Here is an 18,569-nt window from a genome sequence, read left to right on the forward strand (position 1 = left end):
TTGGATTCATTTCCTAGTATTTTACTTGAGACCTTGACGTCTATTCACATTAGAGGGATTAGCCTATAGGCATCCTTGTTCACAATCTACTGTCAGGAGTTTGGGTCAGAGGGACCTGGTTGGAAAGTGTATCTTTTCCTGATTCTGAGTCTGTTTCCAAAGGAGAGCAGTTATCTAACTCTTTGAAAGTTTGAATGAATTTACCTATAAAAGTCATATATTTAAAGACTTTAAAAAGGTAATTCTTTCATAACTTTTCATTTTATGATTTTTTTTTCATCTATTCTGGATTTTTCCTTTTTAAAGTAAAATTTGATGATCTTTATTTTTCTGAAAAATCACCCATTCAATTATTTTTTTTCAAAATCAACAGAATCATATGCATTTTCACATCTTATTTTACTTCTATTGCTTCTTAATTTTATATATAGCTTCCTTTCTCTAATTAATTAATTTCCAGCTTTATCTGGGTTATGTCCTTTTCTGTATTTCCCTAGCTGTTGTTTTATTTGTTTGGCTGGGTTTTTGTTTTGTTTTGTTTGTTGAATATTTTTTTCCCTGGTACTGGGGTTAAGCCCAGGGATACTCCACCACTGAGCTACGTCTCCAGCCCTTTTGAATTTTTTTTTTTTTTTTTTTTTTTTAGTTTTGAGACAGGGTCTCACCAAATTGCCCAGGCTGGCCTCCAACTTAGGATCCTCCCTCCTCAACCTCCCAAGACACTGACATTCTAGGTGTGCGCCACTGGCTCAGCAGTTTTTTAACTTTTTGAGTTGCATGTTTGGAGTAACACTGTCAGACAGACAAATAGTGGGATCAACATGTGTGATTTGAAATTTAATAATATATTTTATTTAACCCAGTACACCCCAAATCTCAATGAGTTCTAAGCCTTTTTAAGATATGAGACATTTTGTGTTCTTGTTTTTATATAAATCTCTGAAAAACCCTGCCTATCTTACATTTACAGAACATGTCAGTTTGGTTACCCACATTATAAGCACCCAATAATCACACATATCTAGATTTTATCATATTGGAAAACAGAGGTCTAAGTGATACATTTTCTTCCTTTATTTAATAGCCAAAAATAGTTAAAACTATAAATTGACCTCTTATCATAACTTTGGCCACATCCTACCAGTTTTTATGGCTCTTTGTGTCCTAAATAATCTATTGAATATTTGATTATTTCTTATTCCATCTTTATTTAAGAGGATACCTTTTAAATACATAAGTAATTGGTGTTTTGTTTTTTTTTAAGTTGTTGCTAATTCTTGGTCCCAGTGTCTAACCCATACAGTTTCTATGTTTTGAAAATTATAGTGGAATCACAGTTCACTATAAGGTTGCTTTAATTTAGACTTATTAATTCTATTATTTAAATAATTCTACTATTTAAATCATCTTGCCCATTTCACCAATAATAGAATGTTAGTGATTTCATTTCCCAGTACAATTTTTTCCTTTATTTATTTTTCTTTTCTCTCTTCTCTCTTTCATTTTCTGTTTTCAGTTCTACTAACAATCTACTAGTGTTTGAACATGTTTTAAAAATGTACTTTAACTTATATTTCTATGATTATCACACTTAGGCTTCATTTATTTTTCATCCCCTTCTCACAGATATTTACCAGTTGTCAGTAATGTTGGATTATTAAATCACTACTACTATGAAAATATTATTTATTTTTAAAATTAAATATCAGCCAGGCATAATCACTTGAGCCCAGGAGCTTGAGACCCACCTGGGAAGCAGAGTAAGGCCCTGTTTACAAAATTAATAATGAGGCTGTGGGCTGGGGATGTGGCTCAAGCGGTAGCTGCGCTCACCTGGCATGCGTGCGGCCCTGGGTTCGATCCTTAGCACCACATACAAATAAAATAAAGATGCTGTGTCCACTGAAAAATAAAAAAGAAAACAATAAATATTTTTAAAAAATAATAATGAGGATGTGAGGACGATCTGGCTTTTATACCTGTCACCCCATTGATCTCCAGGGTTGGTACCCCATCGCTAGGTAGATGTCTTGCTCCCTCAACTTTCCATGTGTGTCCCTCCTGAAGCTGTGTGCTCGGTAGAAGAAGACGACCTTCCGCAATAGAGGAGGACTTTTCTTTGACCAAGGGCATCCCAGTAGCTGTGCTTTCCTGCTAAAACCTCCAAACAATCTGGGTCCAAAACTAATAATGAAGTTTAAAAAAAAAAAAAAGTTTGTTAAAATAAAAAATCTTCTCTTACAAAGATTATGTCTAGTTTTTTATTCACTCTATAACCAAAATAGTTACTTTTTTTTTTTTTTTTGTACCAGGGATTGAACCCAGGGGAACTTAACTACTGAGCCACATCCCCAGCTCTTTTTCACATTTTATATGAGCATCTCACTGAGTTGCTTATTAGCCTCACTAAGTTGCTGAGGCTGATTCTGTCTTGCAATCCTCTTGCCTCAGCCTCTCTGGCCACTGGGATTACAGGCATGTACCTCTGCACCCAGCTATAATTACTAATTTTTACTGAACTTCATGCATCTACCTGATTTGTTTCGATTTTCTCTTCCCATTCCTCTGTACTATGATTTCCTCAGACTTGAGTCATAAATTTTGTTGGCTGGAACATGCATTCAAGTAAGATAAAAGTTTCAACCAACTTTATCGTTCCAATCCTCAGTGTGTAGCTGGGTAGGGTTAGCTTACACTCACACTGTTATGCAACCAAACTCCAAGATTTTTTCATCTTGCAAAACTGAAACTCTGTACCCATTAAATGACTCCCCCTGCCTCCAACCCTAGGCATTCTTTCTGTTCTGAGTTGGACTACTCTAGATACTTGTTCCTGTCAGAATCCTAGCCTCTTTGAAGGCTCTGCTTTCCAGTTGAGAGTAGTAACTCCTGCCTCTGAACTCCAAAGTCCCTTTACTGGAACCCTTGATGGCTTTTAATACCATCTCTCTTGTATCATAGTTAACAGGGAACCTGCCTTAGCCTAGCCCCTAGGCCAGCCCCTGGCAGGTAGCACAGTAATACTCTAAGGAGGGAGAATGAGTGAGTGAATGAATGCATGCTTCAGTTTTCCTACTGTCTTCTAGACCCTTTGCAGGAGGGGCTGTACTTGTGTTTCTAGCCAGCGGCCAGGGCTAAAAATGGGCCTGGGTGACCAGTTGCTGGCCCTGTTGGCAGGGGTGTGTTATCTTTACCCTCCCTGGTGGGAGACAGTGTAGCCACAGGGAGTTGAAAGAGGGAGGGGAGCAGTCCAAGAAGGATGTCATCCCGATCCCATCCCCCCTCCTCAGTCTTGGGGTCACGAAGGCAAGACTTAAGGGCCTCTGGGAAGGAGGGTGGTGACCTGCAGCATGCCTGGGCAATATTGGGAAAAGATGAATCTGTGCCCCAACACAGCGACACCTGGAGAAGAGGTGTAGAAGCTACCAGTCAAGGTGGTCCCGCTGCCCCAGAGAGTCCACAGGTCACCCACCCCATCCTCATTTAAGACATGGGGTTTGCCTGCTGCCCAGGACTGGCTCTTGGATAGCAGGTTCTGTGGCACAGCGGGTTGTGCCCAGGCCCTTCGCTGACACAGTCTTTTGTGCCCCCACAGAAGGACTTCACAGTGCGCGAGGAGCTGCAGCAACAGGACGTGGAGCGCTGGCTCGGCTTCATCACCTTCCTGTGCGAGGTGTTCGGCACCATGCGCAGCAGCACTGGCGAGCCCTTCCGCGTGCTGGTGTGCCCCATCTACACGTGCCTCAGGGAGGTAAGAGCCGTAGGCCCCGCCTCCGCCAGGCCACGCCCCGACAGGCCACGCCCCCAAGCCCCACCCCTGGCCGGCAGCACCCGGGCCACGCCCCCGGCTCGCAGAAATGGCAGCTCTGGCAAGAAGCGCTAGAAAGCTGCAGGGTTGCATAGCTTATAAATGCTTTGGTAAGGAGAGACAGACGTCATTCCCCATGCCTCTACATCGAAAGCCAGGTTTTCGTTTATTAGGTTTACCTAAAGAATTACTTTAACTCAGACTTCACACTGGCCACAGAGAGGAGGCTTCCTAGGGTATTATTTCAATGAATTTTCTATAAAGAACATATTTGCTTCTACATTTCATCTGAAAAAGGAATAAATAAGAATAACCAGGGCTGGGAGTGTGACTGAGCAGTAGAGTGCTTGCCTAGCATATTGCAAGGCCCTGGGTTGGGTCCCTAGGAAAGGAAAAAACATATATATATATAAATTTTGAAGAAGCAAGAACTTCATGGGGCACTTGTCCTACAGAGTATTATAACACATTTTATAAGGTAATTCTGACCGTTCTCAGGATAAATTTGAAAGGGGACAAAAGTGGAAGCTTGAAGCCCAATTGGGATTGCTTGGGACCCGTTTGTATCAGCAGGGTGAGGTTGGGGGCTATGAATACAGCCCTGAGAAAGAGGAGGGAGAGGGGTGTTTGAGTCCTAGTTGTATTTTTGAATTAGAGCCAACAGGACATGCTATTGGAGATGGAGAAAGACACTAACAAGTTCTCTATTTACCCACCTGGTGGCAACATTTTCAGGAAGAGCAAATGCTGGAAGAGAAACAGTATGGGGATGAGAACCAGGACTCAGTTTCGGGACATTATATTTGGGTCTCCTGTTAAGCACCCTTGGGGAGCTGTCCAAGGTTGATGGACAGAAGGGTTTGAAGCTTTGGAAGGGGTCACAGGGAGATAGGGGGTTCATTCGGGTTAAGTGTCCATGTGCACCTGGTGCTGGAGCCTGGAGATGGATGGAGTCACTCAGAAAGAGGGTCTAGATGGGGAGAGAGGCGGGGTCAGTAGAGGGGGCGAAGGAGGAATGGCCAGGGCGGTAGGAGGCAAACCAAGAGGGTGAGGTGTCAAGAAGAGTCCAGAAGAGTCCATGAGAACCATCACAGTGGCCCTCTGACGGAAGGTTCTGCAAGTCCCTTACTTCTGGAATGCTGTCCCCTCCCACCCTAGCAGCCCTCTGCTACCACCAGAACACTGGGAGGCACAGGTTCTAGAGAGCCAAAGGACCAACACAGAGAAGTGTCCTGGCTTTGGCCACAAGGAGGTCATGGGGACCTGGGTGTCAGTGGAGGAGAGGATGGGTGCGTGGTGAGCCCTTCTGGAAGTCCGCGCAGGGCCGCGGGGGGCAGCAGGGAAAGGGCTCTGGTTGGCTGAAGGGGAGGGGTGGAGTCCAGGGACATGTTTGTGTTTTTGAATGGAAGAAGATAACAGAGCAATTTGAGCAGAGGCAGAGTTGTGTTTATGGTGTTTTCGGAGCATCTGTTTATAGGACCATAGCGTGCTCATTCCAGCCTAAAACAGAGTGTGCAGGTCCCTCTGGGACACTTGATAAGCCAGCAAGCCTCTGCCACTGTACAGGAAGAACCCTGTTTCTTCACAAATGTTCTTGAATTCAGACTTGTTTCCCAAGTCCCACCGTCGACCTCTCCGGGCTAGTTCATGGTCAAGGGCCTTGGCCCAGCAAGCAGCACCCACAGGGCTGGCAGCTTTGCCTTCCGTGTCCCTTTGGGTTGAGTTGAGGCAGGGAACTTCCTGGATGGCCTCTGGGGTCCTCCCATCCTTGCCTGCATTGCCCTGTGCCTCTGGCAAGCCACCTCAAGACAGGGACAGTGCTGTTCTAGGGCAGTGACCTGAATTGCCCCGTCAGGTTTCTTCTGTGTGACCTTAACACACCCCACCCCCATTCCGTGTCGTTGTCACCTGCTCCCTCAGCAGGAAGCAGGGCAGGGCTGTAGCTGAGCACTGGCCTGGCTACCGGGACACTTTTCACACCATCTGAGGTAGTGCAAACTTTCTGGCATGAGGTGCAAAAGGTATCAGGAGACCTACACAGACAAGAACAGAGAGCCCTTCCAAATGCACATTTGTTTAATGGATTAAACTTTTGGGGCATAGTTTGAAAAACAGAGACCCAGATCATGCTCATGGCAAACTTGAAGAGTAAATAAATCATTCATGCCATTCACCATTTTGTAAAAGAAGAAAACAGAGCCCCAAGGTAGAGCAGGCTCCCTGAGTCAGGCTACCCGGAGGTTTAAATCCTAGCTCTGCGGTTTTTTAACTGTGCCATCCTGGGGGAGAGTTTACCTGCTCTGAGCTTTCCTCATCTGCATAGAGGCTCATTCTGCTTTTTCTGCAAGGGTTTGGGGAAGAGGGGTTAGCATGGAGAGAGAGCACTAGGCCAAGTCGCTGGGCACGGAAGGAAGAACCCAGAGGCCTTATTCTGGGGCCTTCAGCTCTCAGAGAGCAGGGCTCCTCCCGGCTGATGGGGCTCAGGGACTGAGCAAATGCCTAAGCTTAAAGAGAACGTGGGCTGAGGGCCTTGACCATGGACAAGGCCAAACCATGCTAGGGCTGCCTGGAGTTCTTGAACTCCCACTCCACGACTCAGCTTCCCCAGAATGGGGCCTTAAGAAAAGGTGAGGATAGGGCTGGGCGCATTGGCACACACCTGTAATTCCAGCGATTCGGAAAGCTAAAGCAGGAGGATTGCAAGTTCGAGGCCAGCCTCACAACTGAGCAAGACCCTTTCTCAAAGTAAAAAGGGCTGGGTGTGAGGCTCAGTGGTAGAGCTCTTGCCTACTGTTTGCAAAAGCCTGGGTTCAATACCAGTACTTTAAAAAAAAAATGAGAACATTAGGAGGTGTCCTAGGGATCTTGACAATCCCTTTGGAGAACCTGAGACCTCTCTCAGCTCCTTGGAGTCCCTGGCTTAGAGTCAGTTTTACCAAGCTTATGCCCTTGCCTGACCACAGGCTCTGAGCAGGTTGAGGCCGCTCGGGGCGTTTCCATAGCCAAAGGCCCTGTTGCAGGCCCCCCTTGTGCTGGGGAAGCTTGGGCTTTCCCCTGGCGCCATGGAGAGGTCTGGCCCCAAATCTGCAGCACCCACTCTGCCTACCTAACTCCCAGAACCACCCCCGCCCATATTCCTAGCGGCCCACTGGACCACCCCAGGTCTTGCCTAACCTTGGGCTCCTCCAACAAGGTGGGAGAACTGCACCCCAAAGCCCCCGTGACCAGTGCAGGCCCTCCCGTGCGCCCAGACCCACCCTTCCTGCCTCCATGCAGCACACAGGTCCCTGAACTCCTCTAATTGCCCTTTGTCATGGACATGGGCCACAGCTCCAGTCCCTGCTTCTCCCCACCCCATGGCCTCTGTTCTTTCCCACTGTCCCTGAGTCACACCCAGGGCGCCATCTCCAAGAGAAGGGTCTCCTAGAGCAAGCCTAGGGGACAGAAAATGTCCTTGTGACCTGCCCCAGTCGCCTTTGTCCCTGGGCCTGGAGCCAGGCCATGTGCTCAGCCCCCAGGCCTGTCAGCTTGGATGACACCAGCCCTCAGAGTCCCTGCCCCAAGACAAGTCCCCTGGGCACTTCTTCCCCACCCTGACTTGGTCAATTATCTGCTCAAGCCTGAAACCTTGGAGTCATCTCTGCATCTGTCTTCCTGGCCCTGACACTTCCTGCTGGGCCCAGCCAAAGTCACCTCTTCTGTGGTGCTCCCCTGGCCCAGCCCACAGGACAGCTCCCAGGCAGCTCCCTCGTGGGGAACCCACCCCATCCTTGCCACGTCCTTGGAACATTGGCTGATGGTTCCATCTAATTGTGATAACAGCGCCTCTCGCCCTGTGGAAAGCACTGTCCAAAGCTTGTGCACCAACCCGCAGATTATCACCCCCATTTTCCAAAGGAAAACAGAGAGATCAGGCAACTTGCTAAGAGCCACACAGCAAGTTTGTGTTTGAGCCTCTTATGTGACCTATGGTTTGTGAATATCTTCTCCATAGACTGTCTCTCACTCTGGTGATGAGTCTCTTTTGCTGTGCAGAGGTTTTTTAGTTTGACATAAGCCTATTTGTCTGTTTTCCTTTTGTTAACTGTACTCTTGAGATCCTATCGCCAAATCATTGCCAAACCAATGTCAAGAAGCTTGGTCTCTATGTTTTGAAGTAACTGTATAGCGGAAAGTCTTACATTTAAGTCTTTATAATTTAAGTCTTTATAATAAAGTTCAAGCTGATGTTTGCATGTGGTGTGAGATAAGGGTCCAGTTCATCTGTGTGTGACATTCAGTTTTCCCAGCACCACTTATTGAAGAGACTGTCTTTTCCCCATGGTGTATTCTTGGCACCCTTGTTGAAAAACAGTTGACTATAAATGTGTGGATGTATTTCTGGGCCCTCTTTGCTATACCATAAAATTTATGTCTGTTTCCATGCCAATGCTATACTGGTTAGACTACTATAGCTTTGTAATGTATTTTGAAGTTAGAAAAGGTGACGCTTCCATCTTTGTTCTTCTCCCAACACTGCTTTGGCTCTTTGGAGTCTTTTATGGCTCTAGAATTTTAGAATATTTTAGTCTTTCCATAAAAATATGTTATTGGAATTCTTATAAGGATCCCATTAAATCTGTAGATCACTTTGGGTTTGTGGACGTTCTCATGATATCTCAGAATGTTCCTAATTAATTGAAGATCTGGAACAAGACAGCTTTTTTGGTGTTATGTTTTTGACTTCTCTATATATCCTGGAGATTAATGCTCTATCTGAGGTGCAGGTGGCAAAGACTTTTTCCCATTCCGGTATATATAAATAAATAAATATAAATATAGATAGAGAGAGAGAGATTGATTTTTTTTTTTTTTTGGTGGGGGGAAGGTACTGGGGATTGAACCCAGTACCTCGTGCACACAAAGCAAACACTGTACCCACTGAGCTCTAGCCCCAGCCCTGATTTTCTCTCATTCTGTAGGCTCCCTGTTTGCATTCTTGATTGTTTCCTTTGCTGTGAAGAAGATTTTTAATTTGATTCCATCCCATTTATTGGTTGTTGATTTTACCACTTGTGCTTTAGGAGTCCTGTTGAGGAAGTTGGTTCGTAAGCCAACATGATGGAAAGTTGGGCCTACATTTTCTTCTAGTAGGCGCAGGGTCTCTGGTCTAACACTTAGGTCCATGATCCACTTTAAGTTGAATTTTGTGCAGGGTGAGAGGGGTTAAATTTCATTCTGCTACATATTTCCAGTTTTCCCAGCACCATTTGTTGAAGAGACTTTCTTTTCTCCAATGTATGTTTTTGGTGCCTTTGTCTAGTATGAGATAACCATATTTATGTGGGTTTGTCTCTGTGTCTTCTATTCAGTGCCATTGGTTTACATATCTGTTTTGGTGCCAGTACCATGCTGTTTTTGTTACTGTAGCTCTGTAGTATAATTTAAGTTCTGGTATTGTGATGTCTCCTGCATTACATTTCTTGCTAAGCCTTGCTTTGGCTATTCTGGGCCTCTTGTTTTTCCAAATGAATTTCATGCTTGCTTTTTCTGTTTCTATGAAGAATGTCATTGGGATTTAAATAAAGAGCTTTGGATAGTGTGGCCATTTTGACAATACTAATTCTGCCTATCCAAGAACATAAGAGATCTTTCTGTCTTCTAAGTTCTTATTTTCTTTCTTTTCTCTGGTTTTCACTGTAGCGATCTTTCACCTCTTTTGTTCGATTGATACCCAAGTTTTTTTGTTCTTTGTTTTTTTTGAGGCTATTGTGAATGGGATAGTTTTCCTAATTTCTCTTTCAGTTGATTCATCACTAATGTATAGGAACACATTTGATTTATGGGTGTTGATTTTATATCCTGCTACTTTGCTGAATTTGTTCATGAGTTCTAGAAGTTGTCTGGTGGAGTTTTTTGGGTCTTCTGAATATAGAATCTTGTTCTCAGTAAATAGGGATAGTTTGAGCTCTTCTTTTTCTAGACTATCCCTTTCTTTCTTTTGCCTCTTTGCTTTGTCTAGAGTTTCAAGGATCATGTTGAATAGAAGTGGTGAAAGAGAGCACCCTGTCTTGTTCCAGCTTTTAGAGGGAATGCTGTGAGCTCTTTTTTTTTTTTTGGGGGGGGGGGAGGCGGTTACAGGGATTGAACTCAGGGGCACTCCTGCACTGAGTCACATCCCCAGCCCTATTTTGTATTTTATTTAGAGACAGGGTCTCACTGAGTTGCTTAGTGCCTGACTTTTGCTGAGGCTGGCTTTGAACTTGTGATCCTCCTGCCTCGACCTCCCAAACTGCTGGGGTTACAGCCGTGCGCCAGCACATCCACATCAGACCCTGAGCTCTTTTTAACAGCATTCTCAGGACACTTCCATCCTGCCCAGGTCCTCAGGCAAACTGTGACCATGAAAGTACCACACCCAGGGGGGCTGGAATTGCTGTCTGTGGCCCAACTTGAGAGGGTCGCTTTTCCTGGAGACAGCTAGTTTCCCTGAAGCTGTGGCTCTGGTTGATCCACCACCCTTGTTTCCTGACCCTCCAACCCTCTTTACCTGTGCTCCTTGGTCACCTCTGGGCCCAGTTCTGGCCCCTGGAGTTACCACAGATTGCTTCTCTCTGGGCCCCTTACTTTAAGAGCCTGGTTGAAGATTCCTCAGGAAGGGGAATTTTCAGTGAATCTTTGAGAACCTGTTTCTCTGCACTTTTCTCTCATCCTTTCTCCCTCCTCCACCCAAATCCTACCTACCCTCTGTCCATCCATTCCCCCAGCTCATCTCTACCCATAATTCCTCCTAGCCAGAGGTCAGAGTGGAGCAAAGAGGAAGGACTCTCTCATCCCTCTGCATCCAGCTCCTGCCAGCACCGACCTCTCCCTCCCCTACCCCACCCAGGAAACCCCATTCACCCCTCCCTGCCCTTCCTTAGAAGGTGGCTCTGAGGGGTGTCTCCCTCCAAGGGTGCCCCCAGAGACACAGCAGCATAGCCCGCTGGGCTTCTGGAGGAGGTGGGACGTCTCCGCAGGCCCAGCCGCCCAGGGAGGAGAATGCAGAGGCCAGCAAGTCAGGCTCCTCAGGAAATGAAATTGCTCCTTCAACAATGAGAGAGCGACTTTTTTACCGTTGTGCGTGAGCATGCATTCAATTGCTCACATTGTTTTGGCTCCGGGGGAAATCTGACCTCGGAAAAGGCTGAGATGCAGTGGGTGTGGGTGGAAAGGCTTTCTGTTCCGCAGGGCTGAGAGTCAAGCAGAACAGTCTTCAGGGGTGCCTTTCCAGGAGGGACCCGCTTCGGCCTTCCCCAGAGCATGGGATGGAGCCCAGGCAGGGCCTGCTTTGGCCAGAAGTGGCCGAGGTACACGGTGCCCTGGGCAGTGAGGGAGTCAGGGAGCTGAGACTTGCTGGCTGGATCCATGGGAAATGATCCTGGACCCTGTGCTTCGGGGAGCTTTTACAAAATTACAAATTCCCAGAACACCCCCTCCGCGACCCTCCCCGCCCTGCCCTGCTCAGCCAATAAACCAAACTTCCTGGGGATGGGGCTGATGGCGGATGTAAACTTTCCAAGTGATTCCAGCCTGCAGCCAAGGTCAAGTAACAGGAGCTGCCCCATCTTAGGTGCATTTAGCGTGCACCCAGTGACAAGCCAAAAACCTTGTGGGAAGGGCCCCGCCTTGTGAACTGGGACCTGGCTGTGGGACTTTAACCCAATTCTGTCTTCTTTCTGAATCTCAAGTTTCTTCTCTGTACCCCAGGAATAATGGGAGTCATGCTCACCTTGTGGGTTTGTTGAAGGCTTAAAATAAGTGAGATGTTCATGTAATGCAAGGGGTGCGTGGCCGCCCCCTCAGTGAGTTGTCACATTGTGTGCTGCTGTCAGTGCAAGTGGTATCCCAGACGTGACTCCAGAGAAGTATGGCATCACAGGGGGCCCCAGAAAGCAAGGCCTTTTCTTCTCTGGGCATCCAAAGCCCCCTACAGTCAAACACAGCCCCAACCCCACTAGCCAAACTGCTCCAGCTGTGTTTCTGGGGTCAGCCTTGGGCTGTCCTGCCCTGAGCAGTCTTCTCCTCCTGGCTCGTGCCCACCTTTGTGCCAGGCTTGCTCACCACCGCCTTCTGCCCTGCCCTGATTGACTCCTCTTATGCTGTAGCACTAGGGGCCACACAGGGCTGTTGGCATCTGACTCAGGACATGTCCTCTCCCTAGGTGGCTGCATTAATGCCTTTTGAGTCCTTCCTGGTTGATTTTAAGGTATCTTTCATTGATACCTGGAGGACAAGCCGATTCTCAGTGGTCACAGAACCCTGACTACACTTCGCTGAGGATTCAGTGCTCATTCCCCCCCCCCCCCACTACTGGGGATTGAAGCTAGAGCTTCCCACACTGAGCTACATCCCCTGTCCTTTTTTAAATTTAATTTTAATTTTGAGACAGTCTTGTTAAGTTGCCCAGGCTGCCCTTGAACTTGTGATCTGCTGCCTCACTCAGCCTCCCTGTGAGTAGCTGGAATTACAGGCATGCACCACCATGCCTAGCTCTGTGCTCAGTCTCGAAGCAGTGATTTCCTTCCTTCATATTGAACTTCAAAGTTTCCTAGTTGTACTAGAAGGAGGGAGTGTTGTGATCCCCACCCCCAGCCTATCCACTTGGCAACCACATCCCTAGAAATTACACAGCCATGAACTCTTATGAGCTGGATGAAGCAGGGTGTGTAGGCAGTGGGCAGCTGGTGGGGACCAAGAAGAGGCAGGGCTGGGGCCTTGGGAAAAGAGGGTTATGGACAGGCATAAAGGGAAAGGAGAGAAGCCTCCAGAAGGTTTGGACCCAGGTGTGGGGGGCAGAGTAAGCATGCCCTGCCTGTAAAAAACTACCTGATGGGTGAGTCATGAGCCAGCTCTGGCTCCATTTTGATGGTTGCAGAATGACACCAAGAGCCTCTGAAAGTTTTAAGCCAGAAAGCAACACCATGGAAGGCACAAAAGAGAGTTTATGTATTCATTCAACGAACAGAGGAAATGCTACTTCCTTGTTGAACTGAAAAGTCTGCTAGACACATTTCTTGCTAGAAATGGGCTGAGATAACAAAGTCACCTAATTCTGGAGCCAGAGGACCCTCAGGTGATTTAAACACTGTGGAAAATGCAATGCTCCAAATCAGGGCAGGAGTGGGGGGCTGGGAAGAAGGAAGGGGGGAGCTGAAGGACATCAGAGCAGAAAGCAACTCCCAGCACCTAGTCTTCTGAATCTGTTCTTACTGTAAGCATCAAACAAAAAGACTCGGCAGGAGCGGAGGGCTGAAACCAAGCTTGGAAAATCAGGAGACTTTCTCCAGGAACAGTTTCTTCCAGACCTAATCTTAGCCACAGACCCCACAGTTCCTCTGAGCATGAGGGGCCAGGTACCTAGGCCCTGGGCACTAGTTTAGCACCAGAGTCTCAGTAGGTCCTACAGCTGCTGCTGTGAATCCTCAGGCTTAAGCAACCATTCCTGTAACTGTTGAAATAACCCCCACCAGTTTAGTCTGATCCGGAGCTGTTCTCAAAGCGATTTGTTCACATGCAGCCAAATCACTTATTGATGTGATGCTGACCTGATCAGACTCCCCCTTACCCAAAACACACACACACACACACACACACACACACACACTGAGCTAGCCCAGTCTGAGACTACACAGGATCCTGGACCTCGGCAAGGTAAAGCTGAACCCCCCCTCCCCACCCCCACCCTATAACTGTTCTGCTTCCTTAGCCAGACTCGCACACTGAAACGTGAAATTTGAAGCCCGTGCTCCCCTTAGCAACCATGGTAACACAGGATCTGATAGAGAGCCTGGAGTTATAAAAATACCAGCTTCTACCAGACACTGGTTTCCAAAGGGAAACCAGTCTCCAAGCCAGAACCATTTTTAAACAGTTCTGAAACTCAAGAGATTGCCAAGCAAGCCACTTTCAGCATAGCTTGGGCAGGACCCCTCTCTGGCTCTCTTCTGGGGGTGGTGGGGGCGGGCTTGGGTGTAGTCTCTGTAGATTGAGAACCACGCGGGAATCAAGGAGTCCTAGGAGGGTATAGGATGGGGCAGTTTTTCCTAGTAAACACCAACTATTTGCATTGTTTAAAAGTTCGTTTGAATGGCGGAGCCCCAGTGACCCTGCCCTTCCAGTGCCCTCCCAGGACATCCGTCCGCAGCCCCGTCCATCCCAGTCACAGAGGGGGAATACTTGGCCCTTCTCCCCTTCCTAGAAAACCTTTTTAATTCACACGACCATTTTGCAGCAGGAACTCTAAATTTAAAGCCTCCGATGCAGAGGTAAGGGGTGGAGCTTTGCAAACCTTCCCACTCCACAAAAAGGGCCGGGTGTCCCGCGCCCAGCCCTTGCCCTGCCCCGGGGCGGGCTCGGCCGCTGGCCTTGGGGTGGGGACTCCCCTACACACCCGGGCGGGCGGGGGCAGGGGCGCCTCCGTCCCGCCTCCGCCACTCGCCCAGAGCGACAGCCCTCCCCGCCGCCCCTCTGCGCTCCTCCTCCTGCCTCTTCTGTCCCCGGGCCAGGCCTTGTAATTTTGAAAAAGTCTAACTCGGTAATTAATGTCTGAACTGCAAGAGGCGCCTGCTTCTGTAGAGCCGGCTGGGGACAGGGACAGGGAGGAGCTAAAGGGGGGAGGGGGTGCAGATTTTTTTGTAAATGGTCCCTTGGCCTGAACGCCAGATAATAGGACTGTCTGTTGTTGGAGTTGTGCGTTGAGATACACATCTAGGGACATTCACGCGCATCTGCAGACGTTAGGTCCTTTGGGTTAAAGCCACACACAACAGAATACCATCCTTCCTGCTGGCTCTCCAAGGCTATTTCCTAGCTGACTGATGGCAGAGTCCAAGAACTTGGGAACACAGGGGGCCAGGCAGGGGCACTTTCTGAAGGCAGCTGGGTAGAGAGATTGACTGGGAGGGACAGAGAGTGTGTATATGTTTAAAGATAATAAAACAGCCAGGGTGTGGTGGTGTATGCCTGTAATCCCAGCTACCCAGGAGGGTGAAGCAGGAGGATTGCAAATTTGAGGCCAGCCTGAGCAATTTAGAGATCCTCTCTCAAAATAAAAAAGGCCAAGGATGTAGCTTGGTGGTTTCATGGTAGAGCGCTTGCGTAGCATGTATGAGGCCTTGGGTTCAAATCCCCAATACCTCAAAAAGAAATAATAAAAATAAAGATAATAAACCAGGCTCTCTCTATGGAGGTTTTAAAAAGATGGCCATCAGGAACCTCAGGTGACACAAATCAATGAGTAAAGCTTGTGTGTTTGCCACTGGTTGGAGAGAGCATGAATGTGACCCCCAGCCACCTCCGTAACCCCGTCCCAGGACCACCTCCTCCCCACCCAGCCTTCACGCTCTGGCCGGGAAACCAGTTCCCCCATCCCCAGCCATTGGGTGTCAAGTGCAGGCCCTGGGCAGGAGCAGCTGTGCCTGTCCTACAGAGCTCCTGCCTCCTGGGGGAAAGGAAGAAGCAACTCCCTACACTGAGCTGGTGGCACCCAAGCGCACACACCACCCTCCCAGCTGAGCTGATCTTTCTTCTTAAACCCGCCCGGGCTCTCAGACCGTACAGATCAAATTTAGCTTGAGTGGATGATAGTGGGTGGCCTCAGTTCTCAGTCAGATGTGGATAGCTTTTGGGAAGCGCCTGTCCAGTGTGGGCAAGACGCAGTTAGGAACCACCTGTCCCCTCGTTTCTGTCCACCTCAGGACCCAGCTAGAATCCAGTTCCTCATTGAGGCTCCATTATCACAGCTGCCCGCACTGACCAGTAGATCACAGGTGGCCTTGGTCAAGATCAGCCCTTGCTGTAGCCCTAAAATGGGGTACTGGGGAAAGAAGTGGGGCTTTGGAGGCAGATACAATCAGGCAGCAAGCCTCTGTGGCCCTCAGGTTTCTTGCAGGGGTTGAAAAATAAATGAATATAACTTAGGAGATTTGCTAATTACAAACCGACTTCCTTCCTTGTATCTCCTTGTCTGAGGGACACACACCAGCTTTGAAAAACAAAGTCATAAAATAAAGGGATCAGTCAGCAGCATATTTAATTGTAGAAAATGAAGTGCTTTGGGGAAGGGGGTGCTAGTGACTGAACCCAGGACCTCACCCGGGCCAGACATGCACTCTACCACCAAGCCTCCTCCCTAGCCCTGCAGTGCTTCTAAATGAGAAAAAAATGTTAAGGATTCAGTAAAATGAGTCTCTGGGGGTTTGCACTTGCTGCTCCTCAGGGGAAATGCCATTTTTTTTTAGATATCCTGGAATCCTTAGATGTCAGTTCCTCAGAAGGGACCTCCCTGACCACACCCACCTCAGCCTGCTGCCCCAACAGCTTTTTCCCCCTTTTCGCAGTACTAATAACTGGCATTACCTTAAGAGTTTTCTTTGTTAATCTACTTGTCTTCTGTCTCCCCAGCTAGCATAGAAATTCTGTAGAGGCTGGGAATGTGACTATATATCCCAGGCTTAGAATGGTGCCTGACATATAGTAGGTGATCAATAAATACTTGACTAAAGAAATAGAGTGTCTAGACTGAGCTGAGCAGGAGACAGTAGTCAGCCTTTCTGAAATTAATCTGGGGAGGCTTCTCTGAGGCCAATCCAGAGTCTTTGCAGAAACCAGGTGAGGGAGTTGGGTAGGGATGGCTGGGAGTGGTCCCTGGAGATGAGCTCAGAACCCAAGAAGGAAGAGAAACCCTCCCTCCAGATCAAACTATTTGTGCCCACAGTAAGAGTGAACCAGTGCAAAAGTGCTCTCGGTCCATGGAGTTGCCTGGGTTCTGACCCACGTTTGGCTCTGGTTAGGTGGTCTTGTCTCAACGGCGGGCCACTGAGCTTCATGGGAGATTTAATCCATCTGTCCAAAGTCAGATCTCAAGAGCCACAATCACTGGAAGAAGTCAGGGTGGTCTTCATACAGAGTTTCCTAGATCAAGAGCCCATGGGAGGGATTATTGAGGGGGCACGGAGTGAGCACCTGTTGTATGCCAGCACCTTCAGCTGGGCCTGGGGAGTGGGTGGTTACAAGACCTACACTCCTGTGCCTACCACTGGTGAGAGAAGGGGGCTGTCCAGGGAACAGGTGGATGCCAGGAGGGTCAAGGATGAAGGGGGAGGTAAGAGGAGGTGAAAGGGTGGGGAGGCTGAGAGAAGACACTCAGTCACAAACACCGAAACTTCCCAGCCCTTAGGAATCACACCAGAATCTCAGCTATGGAGCCACAGTCCAGGGCAAGATCAAGTAAGCCATACCCATATGTTACTTTTTCTAGTACCCATTTAAAAAATCAACAGGTGAAATTAATTTCATGTAATCTAATATATCCAAATAGTTATCATTTCAACATCTAACCAATATTAAAAAGTATTAAGATTTTTTTTTCTTGCAATACTAGGGATTGAACTCAGGTCCTCAAGCATGCCAGGCGAGCATTTTACCACTGAGCTACATCCCCAACCCAATGAGATCACTTTTATATTCTTTTTACTCTTTTTGTTTTCTTTTCTTTTCTTTTTTTTTTCCTTTCTTTTTTCGCTTAACTAAGGCTTTGAAATCCAGTGTGCATTTCACACCAAAGACCCCTCCAGCCAGACCGGGCGGGTTCCAAGTGTGAAAGACCACATCTCACTGTTAGCTCCTGGGTTGGCCAGCACAGGTCTGCAGGCTAGCTCCCAGGGTCAGCAGGCTCTGGGGACAGTTCTGAAACCCCAGAGACTAAAACACCACTTTTGATAACTTCCCCATTTCTGAGTACCCCACAGGAAAGGGAGGCAGCACAAGTTGAAGCCTAAAGCTCACAGCCAGCGGGCGAGGGTGGCTGATTGGTCAGAGAGCTTGGTGGCAGGATCTGCAAAAGGCGAGCCTTTAGATCCTGCAATGAATAGAGAGGCAGAAGAGCAGCAGAAGAGAAGGGTAGAGGCCGGGGTGGCAGAGTGCACTGCAGGGAGAACAGAACCCCTAGCTGGAGGAGCAGCACTGGGCAGGAGCGGGCAGCTGCTAGCTGCTCCTCACGGTGCCCAGGCAGACATCGCGGCCCAGTGCGTGGAAGGCACAATTAGCTCATTCTTTCGTTGCCCTTTTGATTACACAGGACTACCATTTCTGTAATTAAGACCTTCTCCCTTACTCAGAGGTATTGAAACATAAAAGTATTTGCTGAATCTGGTTTCCCAGGGTTAAAAGCCAGACTTAGGAAATGCAAACACACTTGTGGAAATGCAAACACACAGGCAGTGACTAATTAGCCTTAATTAAGGCTGAAGCCCTGCTTAAAACAATTAGCTTTGGGACTTGAACGGTAGGTACAGCCTCAGTTTTGCTAATTGTCCTTCCCTGATAGCTGGGATGTGACCAGTCTTGGGGGAAGGGACTTAGGGATTTGGGTCTGGACTGGACTGTGTTCCGCTGGGTTTGGAAATGTTAGTCAGGGAGAGTTTGAGGTGTGGGGAAGGGCAGGGAGGATGTGGTTTGGGCAAGGGGAGTCAAGAGGCTGCCCCAGGCTTGGCCGTGCGCCATGGGAAGTCTCAGCAGCTACTACTGGCCACACCGAGGTGGCTTGCCTGGCCGGAGCTGAGGGCGTGGGCCAAATGTTAGCTGACTGGAAAGCAATTAGCCGAGGTGGGGCTGGCTGGGAAAATACCTGGAATCCCAGGGCCGGAGTCGAGACTTGCTTGGCAAAGGCTGCGGGCTGCAGGCTCGCGGGGTCTGGGAAGTGAGGGGGGCCCAATGAGCTGCAAGTCTTTCTTGCCTGTTG

At 48.1% G+C, this 18,569-nt stretch overlaps 1 protein-coding gene across 8 annotated transcripts in view; it reads left to right on the forward strand.

Moving 5' to 3' along the window:
* Nucleotides 1-18,569, forward strand: part of Ctif (cap binding complex dependent translation initiation factor) — a 268,365-nt gene that overhangs the window by 224,547 nt on the left and 25,249 nt on the right. For all 8 annotated transcript variants that reach the window (XM_046428328.2, XM_046428327.2, XM_046428333.2 and 5 more), the window contains one exon: nt 3,596-3,751. In XM_046428328.2, the coding sequence (XP_046284284.1) occupies nt 3,596-3,751 (156 nt within the window). The remainder of the gene's footprint in view (nt 1-3,595; nt 3,752-18,569) is intronic.

Source organism: Marmota monax, unplaced genomic scaffold (assembly GCF_021218885.2).
Source record: "Marmota monax isolate L192 unplaced genomic scaffold, Marmota_monax_Labrador192_F-V1.1 WCK01_AAM20220418_F8-fsc00031, whole genome shotgun sequence".
Lineage (NCBI taxonomy): Eukaryota > Metazoa > Chordata > Mammalia > Rodentia > Sciuridae > Marmota > Marmota monax.